Below are 12,631 nucleotides of genomic sequence, written 5' to 3'. Positions count from 1 at the left end.
GCATGTTTGAGGGGATGTTTCAAGTAATATAATAGAGGTCTCTTTGCTGTATATGGGTTGTAGGAATACTGAACAAAAAAACAATGAAGTTTGAGACAAGCAGTTTCCTTCGACTGTGGATGCAGTTCCTTGAAATCCTGTTAAAACCACATTCTCCGTTTTACCCACACTAATCAGTATTCTGGCTCCACAGGACTATGGCAGTCTCATATCCGGTGATAGGTGACGACAGTAGTAGGGAACGCTGGAGATGGCCCTAAAAGAGTACTGAAAATCACCAAATGGAAGAGGCACTATGGCATGGTAAACACTAAGGACACTGACTAGTGCAGCTTTCACTACCGCAACAGCTTACTGTCCACCATCCGTTCTCTGAGTGACTGCACTTTGATTAAGAAACAGTTTTGCAGTAGAGCATGGGGACCAAAGAACAAATATATCTTGTTACACAAGGTTTGCTCTCTATCAGCAGCGTTCTGTGTTTCTTCACTTCAGATTTGTTTGCCGTACATGATGCCGTTTTTCTGCATATTACTCAACCTAATCTAGGACTATCATCAAAACAGCCCTCCACGTCCAACTACTTCACAAATTCTCAAATTTTTCTGTCTGTCACCACTGTCATTCTGTGTCCAGAGTACATCATAGTTGTTAATTTAACTCCACCGAATGTCATGTACTAACATTGCAGTCATTGCTTTTGGCGTGTTATTGATTACAGCCTTCCAAAAACCTTGATGTCAAATAACTATTCTGAAGAAGGCTCTTATAGAATAAATCGTCATGACTTCTATACAGCACTACTGGTTGAAAATGTCTACAAATAAATACGTCAATAAAACAACGGCTTGTGTTCTCTTGAACGTTTGTGAGTTTGAGAGCTTTTCTAAAACATGAACTCCAAATTAGAAAAAAAGTAAAGTTCTAACCTTGCAAAGACCTGCATTTCAGAATAGGGTCCCACTGAAGGCTGTTGAAATATTGGTACAAGAGTAAAGTGCTTTAGATATTAACATCCCATGATAAACGATTTGGGGTAGTGCATAAGGAAGTGAGGAAATAATTATCAGTGACATCTATGGAGGAGATGTAGCCTCATGGTCTGGCCTATTGCCTCGAGCTGCCGATTTAGAACCTTGGAGACCCATGTTTGAATCTTGGTCTGTGCACTGGGCTCCCCATGGTGTGATTCTGGACAAATCACTTAGGGGCATTTTAACAAGCCCCTTGTGCCACATTAGCACTGTTCTTTCGGCTAATCTGACATTAGGTAGGCATTTCCAATGCACCATAGTTTCAAAGTGGTGCAATGCTTGCATTGTCCCACTTTGTGTCGCCTTGCCCATTATGCCTGTGCCAGGCATGATGTATGCAAGGGAAGCGTTCAGGCGCTGGGAGGCCCAAACAAATGGTGCAGTGAAATTTACAAGATTTCACTACACTACTATTTTTCATCATTTTTAACGCCTGCTCAGAGCAAGCGGGAAAATGACGGACCCATTATGTTCAAAAGGCCTCCCCGTGCTTTGCTGCACTAGCGTCAACGTTTTTGTAGTAAAAAATCATGATGCTATTGTGCTAACGACCCTCATGGTGCGCAGTATTGTAAATAGGGTGCAACTGTGGAGTTGTTAGGTGCCGGTAAGGGGGAGGGCGCAAGAAAAGTGATGCATCATCTATGATGCACCACTTTCTTGTAAATGCCCCTTAATCTTCCTGTGCCTAAAGATTTGTTGGGGCCAGATGTATGAAAGTGTTTTGGGATCGCAAACGGCCCAAAGGGCTGTTTGCAATTGCAATTACTGCATTTTGGTATGTAACAAATCCAACTTCCTATTCGGTAACTTGTTACCGAATCGCAAATTGGATTTGTGACTACATACCGATTCATTATTAGGAAGGGGCATGTCAAGGGCGTCCCTTCCTAATACCGAATCATAGAGGTATGTATGATTGTTTTGTGGCCGTGAATGCGGTCGCAAAACAATCGCAGTTATCACCAATTACAAATTGGTGTTAACCCATTCGCAAAGGGGATGGGGTCCCTAGGGGACAACTTTTCATTTTTCATTTTTAAACGCATTCTGTTTTCCTTTAAGGAAAACAGGCTGCATTTAAAAAAAAAAAAAAAGATTACTTTATTGCAAAGCAGTCACAGACATGGTGGTCTGCTGAGCCCAACAGGCCATCATCCATGTGATTGTAGCCATTCACAATGGCTCGCAAATTGCGACCTACCTCATGAATATTAATGAGGTAGGTCCATTTGTGAGCCCTTGCGAATCGCAGTATGAAACTCCTGGAGTTTCATACATTCCAACAGCGATTACTTAATTGTGATTCGCAAAAGATCGCAATTAGGTAATCGCTATTGAATATAATGAAACATCTGGACGTTGATGTGTATTAGTGTAATCCCCACTTGATGTACACAATCTTGTAGATCATTTAAAAATCCCCTTGATTCCAATTTACGTTCACGCTATTTGAATACCAATACATACATACTTTATATTGCTATAGAAAAACATTATTACGAAAGTAGACTGTGAGGCGATTATGAAAAATCGTGATATGGTTAACGGATATCACGGTCAATTCACTCGATTCAGAATTTAAAGGGTTTATGAAACGTAATTCAATGGAATTTTTCTATATGTGACTTAACCCTAATGAATTTATGTATAAGGCACTCACACTTATGTACTCAACGATATACATACATTTAAAATCCACCAATACTTGCCATGCTAAATCTGTTCTTTGCCAATGAGATTAATTCTTGGTCTCCTGGGACACAGATGTTCAGCCCAATAGGCAACAGTCTTTTTAGGGCTGCAACGATGAGAGATGTTTGCAAAGAATATCGGTCTCCTTTCCGTTTCAATTTTTTTCGTTCTTGATCAGAGACAGATGTCTGAAGAGCAAAGCAGATGCAGTCAGTGTATGAAAAGGCAAAGTAACGAGAAAAGCATGTTACACTTTGTTACTTTCATGCTAGCATGCTTACAACCTTCAGTTGCCTATGTATAGACATTAAATTTACTCACAGCAAGACAGTGAAAGCTGCATAATCATTAAATGAGAAGATCAGAATACACAATTGCTAAGAATAATTTCAAACAGATGTAGGCCCAGATAATTAGCTCATTCAAGGGCCAGGGAATTAATCAGGACAGGTCTTGCTACAGAAAGCATAATACCACCTTCAGAGCCCAGATCAAGTTTTGGAAATGTTTACTGCTCAGATCCTGTATCAAAGCTCTGATTGCTCTAAATTTTACGAAACAATAAGAGGGTGTAAGTGGTCTGCTATGAGCTCGAGGTGTTTCGGTCCACATGCAAACCTTTTCAATGTTTACAAAACTTTACAACCTTTGTAAAGTGAGAAGTTTGTAAACGTTCAAAATTTTACGGGCGAAATTAAAATGTCCCTTCTGTCACACTATCTCTTTTTTCAATATACACTAAACGTCCAACTAGGTGGTATTTTTTTCAGTCATTGCTAGAGTCGGCATCACATAGGGAGACAGACTTTAAGAAAGGGTTATCCGCTCCTAATGTAATACCTAACTCGCATACAGCCGCTGCGAAAACTGTGGCATCTATATTTCAGAAATATGCAAAAATGCACATTCTGCACTCATGGACTTTACAGGGTAGTGGAATAAGCATAACTAAATCATGTCAGACTGTGCTTTTACACAAATAAACTATTTTTCCAAATCTAACCCATATGCAAGTGTTCCTTTCACTAATCCACAATCAAAAGGTTAGACACGTTTAGCGTCAAAGTTATGGAGTCAACGTTGTTTTCTGGATGGGAAAACCTACCTTGTGTCAAGGAGATGCAAGGTAGGCATTCCCGTCCAGAAAAGGACCTTTGCGCCATATTTATCGGGGGGATGGGGCCTTAAATAATGGAGCTAAGCTTGCTTAGCGTCATTATTTAACGCCCGGTGTGGTCAGGCGTTAGGGGACCTGTTGGCATATTTACATAGTCAGAGACCATGGAAAGTGCCCACAGGTGCCCTTCCCTGGCCCCAGGGACACCCCCACCCACACCCACCTACACCAGAGGGACACTACAGGATGGGGGACCCATCCCAGGTAAGTTCCAGTAAGTATTTTTCTTTTCTTTTTTAAATTTCACATTCAGGGGCCCTGACTTGGGCCTCCCTCCATGGTGCTTGCCACAATGGCTATGCCCAGGGGACATATGTCCCCTGGGCATGGCCACTGGGGTGGTGGGCATGGCTCCTGTCTTTACTAAGACAGGAGCCATGTCCATGGGAGTTGTGCACCAGGAAATGGCGCTAGACTTCTTAGAGGCAATTTTTTTTGCCTCTAAACAGTGTAGCGCCATAATTCGGCACACAAGCTCCTGTTTCCCCTACGCCTCACCCACCCTGTTAGCATCCTTTACAAGGACGCTAACAGGGCATTTGCGCCGGCTGGTGCCATTCCAAAGATATGGCACCCAGCCAGCGTCCAGGAATGGCGCTAGCCGGGGCTATACTTTTTCATGCAAAACTGCGCTAACACAGTTTTGCGTGAAAAAGTATAAATAAGGCCCACAATGTGCTAGTATTTCCAGAATGGAACGCCATATTGTGAACTGTGCCTCTATGGACTGAACTTTGACTCAATCAAATGGATATTGGTAAGTCATTACAATGGTAAACTGAGGTATTGCATTCCTCAAAAAACTGCAAGGTTAGTTTCTAGATTACATGGAAAGGTTACACAGCCACTATAGGGGTCAAGGAGCACAATACAGAGGTCTATAATCAACCCCCACTATTCCACATCTATATCAACAAACTGGAGGCATATTACAAAATTGGACATTTGGCCCTGGTATGCAACAATGCTCCGCACTGTGTGACCCCAGTGTGTTAATTACAGATTAAAGATACCCTCGTCAGTATACCAGCTGGCTCACTAAATCAAGACCTATTAGAAAGAGCGCAAAAACATGAAACAGAGTTTCAAATTGCTACTCCATGTTCGCGTGCAACTATTTCCTGTCTGGCTTTGAAGAGAGGCCTGGGACATATACTGGGGTTGACAGTCTGTGACTGCATCATACAGTGGCGTAACAAAACCTCAGCGGACCCCCACTACAAGGTATGGTGAGAAGGCCCCCCACAATGCCGATTCCCTAGTTGACAGCACCCACCCAGTAGAGTTACTAATTGCTGTTTTGGTTTATAAAAAGGGCCACTGAAATTATGTGATTCTGCTGCTGTGTTGCTTTCCACATTATGGACTTTCTGCATTTGCCACATAACTCATCATCTGCAGATTTTAGCAAAACAATATGTTCATGTTTCTTGCTCAAATGAATCGGAAGTTCCTAGAATTGCTGTAACAGGTGTTACTGTGCAGTGGAAGGACCTTCGCAATGCTGACTTGTCACCTTTCTGTTACCTTTTAATGTATGTTAAACTGGTACAAACGAGGTAAAACCTTTGCCCAACTAATGTTAAAGTATTATAAAATTATAAAATTATGAAGTAATATTATCACAAAATGTGCTACATAATGTTGCGTAAGCTGCCTTTTCTTGCTGCATAATTTAGTCAGCACCTCTGCACAATTTGGTCTTTTATGCTGAATAATCCCAAATGGCCCTAGTCACAAATTTAAATTGCTTGTTGATAGGTTCACATTCAGTGTAAGACATGCTGTTGACTTTACAATGCATCTGCTTGGATTTACATAAATCAGATGTCACTTCAGAACTTCTCCCCTTAGTTTAGTTTATAAGCCGGGGACACCATGTCTACATTTATTTATGTTAAACAGGGCTGCCAACTTTTAAGTCAGTTTATGCATGACATTTCAATGTTTGCAGCAGCTAATGTATGACATTTTCAGTCTTTATTAAAGGGTGGGCGGAACTGCCAGAAGTTGATTCCATGGAATTCCACTAAAATTCTGTGAGATTCAGCAGAATATCCTGTCAGGGTAGAGTGGACTTTTGTCACCATTATCTTAATACAAAATGCACACTTGCCTCAAAAAATGGATGTGAGGATGCATTTTGCTGTACGAAATAGCACTGCCATACACCAAATACACTGCAGTGCATACCCTTCAGCACCCTCACATACTCTGAAGTGGTTCCTGCAGAGTAGGTAAGGGCCCTTACATACATTGCAGTAATCACTGCAGAGTCTGTAAAGGCGTGGAGTAGTATGCATACCCCTTTAGTGCATGCAGTGGGTGTATACAGTGGTTACTAAACAGGGTCAAAAAAGGGAGATGCCCCACTATGTTTAAAAATCACTACCGATTCAACTTTAATCTGCAGTGGTTTTTAAATAAAGAGGGAAAGCTTCCTCTTCGATCCCTGTTTAAAAAACAAACATTGCAGATTAATTCCACCGGCGTACCACCAGAATTTTTTAATATTTCACGTAACAAGAGTAGCGCTGAATTACAAAATTCCTCTGATTCTGCCAGCGGAATTAATAATCCCGCCAGGCCTAGACTTCACATGTGATACTAAGAGTGACACCTTAACAAAAACCTTGTCTTTTACCCACATGGATAATTTGTATGCACACATAGCAGAAATGTTTCCTGAGGCACATTCATGGTCGCTTTGAGGGTAGCTTACCCTAACTGTGCCAGGATTGGTACCTAGCAATAAATAGTGACTACATTCAGACCTCTCACAATATCATGACTCCCTTTCCTGAAATAATTCACTAATGGCCACTTGGCATTATAATCACCTTCCCAATAAAATCATGTGCTTGGTTCCCTTCTTTGCAGGCCCTTAGACACTGCTTTGGTATCACAGACTGCCTTGTTATACATGCAGCCGTGTAACGAAACTTGAGAGGGCCCTCCTGGAAAGTTCTCATAGGGGGCCCCCTCCCCTCTGAACCCAGTCAGGGGCCTGCCACCTGTGCACAGTGTACTATGCTAAGGGGATCTCCTGGAGGTTGTAGCCTCTCCCCACACTGGGGTTTGTTACGCCACTGTATACATGAGAGAAGGATTTAGTTTGGAAACCTAAGAAAACTAAAATTGCAATCGTGCTGAACATTTCTGCTATAAAAACACAAACATACTTTGTGGGAACAATGACAGAAAAGGCTTCCATTCTGTATATGTGTACAAGAAATCATCCATTAGACCCTACACAATTCCCTCACATTTTTCTATTTCAGGTGTGAGTAGTTGATAATTGCATTCTGGTACTTGTAGTCCTGCCTATAACAAGAAAAGCAAAATAACAAGAACCAGGTTGCAAGAAAAGATACATCTGACAAGAGAAAGTTTGAGATCTCTGCTTTACAATAGGCAACTTAATATGGTTATTTAAATATTGATTTCACTGGATTGTTACACAAAGACAATCAACCGTGTTAACTACTGTGGTTTAAAAAGTACACAGGTCGCTAGTAAATATTTAAATAGAGCTGGTCACTTCTGTTTTTCAATGCTGGGTTTTATTGGTATATACTCCTGGTCCCTATTCAGATCTGTGGGGCTCCATCCATATCCTTTCATAGAAATACTGAGCAATGACTAGCATCTAATGTTCTGCCTGGTATTTTTATCAATGCATACCTTGAATAGTTAATGTAAGACGAAAACACTTCAAAATATTTCAGCACTGCTCATTGCCCCTGACTTACAGTGGGAGTAAACAAAGACAGAAAGGCCATGTTAAAATGAACACAGATTATTTCACATAAAGTTCTACTTAAGAATCATGTGCAGGCTCTTGTAGAAACTGAAAACAAGAAGAGAGCTGGCATTTTCCTCTGGGAAAGGGGGCAAGCCTACCTCTGCTCTAGTCCAGTGGTTCCCAACCTGTGGTCCAGTAATGATAAAGTAGGGGTCCACAGAAGTCAAAAGGTTGGGAACCACTGCTCTAGTCATTTGTGTGCAGCGTTTTCCTGTCTAAGACGAGCAGCGGACCCTATCCACTCATGTAAGCCCTGTCCACTCATGCAAGGTGCCTGGCAGGCTCCAACTGAAGAGAAACAAGTTACTTTGTTTCTTTTCAGTCCTGGGTCTGTGTGAGCATGTTGCATACTGCAGCTGCTTTAGAGACCCATGCTGCACAGACATGCTGAGGGTGTCTCCTTCATGTAGAGAAGATTGGTGGTACCCCCCACCCTGGGGAATGCGGGTGTGTTTGTAATGCCCCTAGCGTCATACTGCAGATATCCCTGAGGGACCCTTGTGTTTCTCTGTGCCCTCAAGGGGTCTTTTACGTGGAAAACATTAACAGAGCATTGTCTCATAGGTGACAGACAAATGACATGCTGCTTTACATACACTTATCATATGGAGCAGAAACGTAGTCAAAAACATTCCCTCATTTACAAGGTACTATGCCACATGCAAATGAGAGAAAAGTGACGTCACACTGCGCAGACGTTTAGGTGAGCACCATGTCTCCTTCATGCCCCAACTAAACCCTCACCTCATCCTCTTTCCCACAGGTGCTGCTTAATACGAATATATTTATCTTACATACCTTACTATTGCATTGCTTTTTCTCCATATGTCTATTCATTACAGACTATAAATGTATCTAATTTTAAATGCTCTAGAATACTACTGATGACCACCACAAATGTATGTAACTCTCACTTGCCCCTATAATATATTACATCATTTCTCTTCCACTCGTAGATGCTGTGCCCTATTACCTTTCGTCATAAACTCATATTAACCAAATTAAGATAAAAATACAATATGCTTGCAAAACTTATAGCTCTTGCTTTAACCCGTGTTTAAAATAAAAAGGGGCACTGAACTGGAAAATACGTGTGCATTCATATTTAATTTTTAGCAGAAATCTCAAGCCGCTCTCCTGACTCACCGTGAATGTGTGACATTTAATATGTACCTGACTAACAAAAACAAGTGACATGTAAGGCCTGCCAGATCTCAGACTAAAGCTGAAAAAGTCAGCACTAGCACAGCAATAATATTAATACACTCTGTAACCTTTTCAGCATACGCACCTTCGACATCTTGGACTTGGTGTCGGTTATCAGGAAGGACATGTTGTTGATTTCATTCTGCACCACAAAGTTCTGTTCCTCTCGCTTGAAATTCTAAAAGTTACACAAGTAAATGTAGATAAAGTGCTCACTGTTCTACAAGCAGACAGTACATTATGTCAATGTAAGGACAAACAAGCATGGTAGAAAAAATATGTAGCTGCAGATCAACTAATTGCTTGAACTTTGAAAGTGATACAGCACTCTAGTAAAACGATATTCTCGTTAGACTGCACAGGTATATTATCTTAAAACAGTGTTTACAGCGACTGCGGTCTTTATTGTATTTTTGTGATCGCTTAGCAGAATGCCAAAGCGGCACATGTTTCAAGGGCGTTCTTTTATTGTGCTGTCTGAGAGCTAGTCAGAAGAATGGACTGGCTTATGGAGAGTAAGGGGCATATTTACAAGCCCCTAGCGCCACCTTGCGCTCCCCTAGCGTAATTTTGCTTACGCTACAGCAGAATTAAGGAGGTCTTTCTGCTGTGCCATATTTACAAAGTGTCATAACGCTTGCATTGCACCACTTTGTAAACACTTGCGCAACATTATGCCTGCACCAGGCATAATGTATGGATGGGGGGCATTCTGACACAGTGAGGCCCAAAAAAATGGCACTGTGAAATTTAGAACATTTCACTGTGCCATTTTTTCTCTCATTTTTAATACCTGCTCAGAGCAGACGTTACAATGACGCACCCATTTTAACCAATGAGCCTCCCTGTGCTTTGCTGCTCTAGTGTCAACATTTTTGACACTAGTGCAGCAAAGTGCCACAATACCATTAAAAAATGTTGATGCTATTGTCCTAACAACTGCCATGGTGTGCCGTATTTTAAATGCGGCACAACCATGGTGTCGTTAGGTGGGGCAGGGGCACCACAAAGAAAGTGAAGCATGAGAACCGATGCACCACTTTCTTGTAAATATGCCCTTATGTATCAAGAGGATTCGGCTAGGAATTGCGAGGTTGGCTGAGAGGGTGAAACTCTACCAAAGCAACAGCCACAATCCTTTTCAAGGTGAACCACAAAAGGTTACTATATTAACTTGTTCTTAAACCTCTTGTGGCTTCGCACAAAAGCAGCCAGGCTTAACTTACAGTATTTATGCAGCATACAACCAGAAAAAAAGTGAAAACACAACACCAGAAAAAGTCCTTAACAATTCAGAAACACAGAGTAAAATGCATTAGACTATTTGAGACCAAAACAGAAACAATCCAACCAGTAGAACTGGAGATATGCAATTTTAAAGAGTCTAGATCAAAGTACTGCCAAAAGGCACAATGCACCAACTGAGGGTATTTGATTGTGCTGGACCGGGACAAAGTCAAAGGTTCAAGCTGACTGGAATGGAGCAGGCCAGGCACAGGACCTAATTTGGCAGGCGGAGGATTGAACCTTAGATCCTTGGTGCGCGGTCTGCAAGTGTTGCTTTGCAACACTTTTCATGGACCAGCTTCAGTACTGCGGCTAGGTTTCGTGGGACTTTGAGTTATTCTGTGTTGGCTCCAATGAGCTACATGGCGAGATTTGCATCACTCTGCATCTGTTCCGATGAATATGACAGCTGTGCGGCGAAGCTTTGTGAGGCTTTGCGAAGATAGCATTGATTCTGATGAGACTGGCAGCTGGGCGGTGAAGCTTTGTGGAGCTTTGAGTTGCTTGGCGTCAGTTCTGATGAAGGTTGCAGCTGTGAGACGAGGCTTTGTTGGAACATTCAGTTAGGCCAGGAGGAGCTCTCTCTGATGCAACCAAGGGCCCAGGACCTGGGGACACACCACTTGGGTATCAGGAGCTCACACCAGCAGAGAGCAGCAGGGATTAGACATTGTTCAGTTGCAGGTCCAGGCAGGTCCAATGCAGCAGGTCCGCTGGGCAGTTGCGGGGAGGCCCCTGGAGCTTGTAGCTCAGAACAGGTCAGTCAATTTCTGAAGAGTGGGTCTGAGAGTCCTATTTTTCTACCTGGTGCCACTTTGAAACGGGAGAACCTTCTGGAGTTTTTCAAAACAGAAATATCTGGAATTTCCTGTCTTCCTGACCTGGTCACAGTCTGTCTTGGAGCATAATACCCTTGTGTGAAGTTCTTTTTGAGTGTGCTGGGGCACTGCCTTTGAAGTTAAAATGTGGTAGGTGACAGCTATGCCCGCCCCCCTCCCATCCTGCCTTGGATGGCCCATCAAGCCAGCACACAGTCCCTTTTTTGTGTGGCTTTCTGGAAGGAATACACAAAGGCCAACTGCCAACCATACCTAGTCATGTCACCCTGGATTCTGGCTGCAGGGACCAAATGGCTAGGTCAAAAAAGTGCCAGCTTTCTAAAAGTGGCATTTTCAGAATTGTGACTTAAAATATGACTGTATTATTAAAGAGGTTTTTAAATTAGACTTCTATAGAAACCAAACTCAACATTCTTACCTACTCCCAATCAAAAGTTATCACATATTAAATGTGATAAGCTAACCAATGGTATCCTATGGGAGAGGAAGGCCTTGTGATAATGAAAAGAGAATTTATGTGTTTTTCACTATCAGGACATACATAACTTAAAAGTACATGCCTAGCCTTTTCCAAAGGCTCTGCACCCTGTCCCTTGGACTGTTTCGGGTCTACCCCAGATGTTACTTAGTTGTATTAAAAATGAAGTTTTAGACCTGGCAAGAGGCTTATTTTGCCAGGTCAAACTGAAAGTTTAAAACTGCACTCATAGGTTGTAGTGGTAGGCCCGAGACAGGTTTAGAGGGCTACATAGGTTGGTGGCACAATGAGTGCTGCAAGCCGTCTACTAGCATTTAATTACAGGCCCTAAGTACATGTAATACCACTTGACTATGGACTTATAAGTAAATTAAATATGCCAATTGAATGTAAGCCAAAGTCAACATGTTTAAAGGAGAAATCACAAACACTTTAGCACAGGTTAGCAGTGCAAAGCGTGCAGAGTCCAAAGGCCAAAATAAACTAATTTCGGCAAAAACAAGAGAACTGAAACCAAGATGTTTGGGACAAGACCACTCAAAGGCTGGCAGGTCAAACAGATTCCTAAACTCATTGGAAGAGGAAGGATTGCAGTTAGTGGCAAACCGCTTACCAATTTTGATTGGGCAGGCATGGGCTTTGCCCACAAACACACACTGATGTGATAATGCAATAAAATATGTCTCAATTTTCACTTTGCTTGCAATGTTGCGGTAGAATTAAAAAAACATTGTGATGTCAAAGACAGCATACTGTGAATACTTCCATCAATACCAATATGAAAAAATGAAAGGAGAGACTTTCAGGCTGGACCTTGTTCTCATAGCGAAAGGAAAGGTATTAAAATCTTACTAAAATTGACTAACAAAGTGAGAATTCTGTGTTTTGAGCATAAACAAAACATGTTTTTAGCAAAACAGGTCTGGGGAAAATGGGGTAGTAGCTTATTATTCCTCACAACATTTGTTCACAAATTACAAAGGCTATCTTCATAACTAGCTCAAATGTTAGGTTTTTTCAAACATTTTGTAAAAGATGTCAAATTGATCTCTGTTAGTCCTGGCATCCTTGGGGTGGTCTCCCCTAACTTCTCAGGTTGTTGCTGTTTGC

General features: G+C 41.8%; 1 protein-coding gene across 1 annotated transcript in view; it reads right to left on the bottom strand.

The window, feature by feature from the left end:
* Positions 1–12,631, bottom strand: part of RYR2 (ryanodine receptor 2) — a 2,714,825-nt gene that overhangs the window by 552,399 nt on the left and 2,149,795 nt on the right. The window contains exons 70-71 of the mRNA XM_069234403.1: positions 9,003–9,095; positions 2,747–2,917 (exon numbers count right to left, since the gene is read on the bottom strand). Of these exons, the coding sequence (XP_069090504.1) occupies positions 2,747–2,917; positions 9,003–9,095 (264 nt within the window). The remainder of the gene's footprint in view (positions 1–2,746; positions 2,918–9,002; positions 9,096–12,631) is intronic.

Source organism: Pleurodeles waltl, chromosome 5, assembly GCF_031143425.1.
Source record: "Pleurodeles waltl isolate 20211129_DDA chromosome 5, aPleWal1.hap1.20221129, whole genome shotgun sequence".
Lineage (NCBI taxonomy): Eukaryota > Metazoa > Chordata > Amphibia > Caudata > Salamandridae > Pleurodeles > Pleurodeles waltl.
The sequence above is the reverse complement of the archived record's forward strand: the minus strand, read 5'-3'. Positions and strand labels throughout refer to the sequence as shown.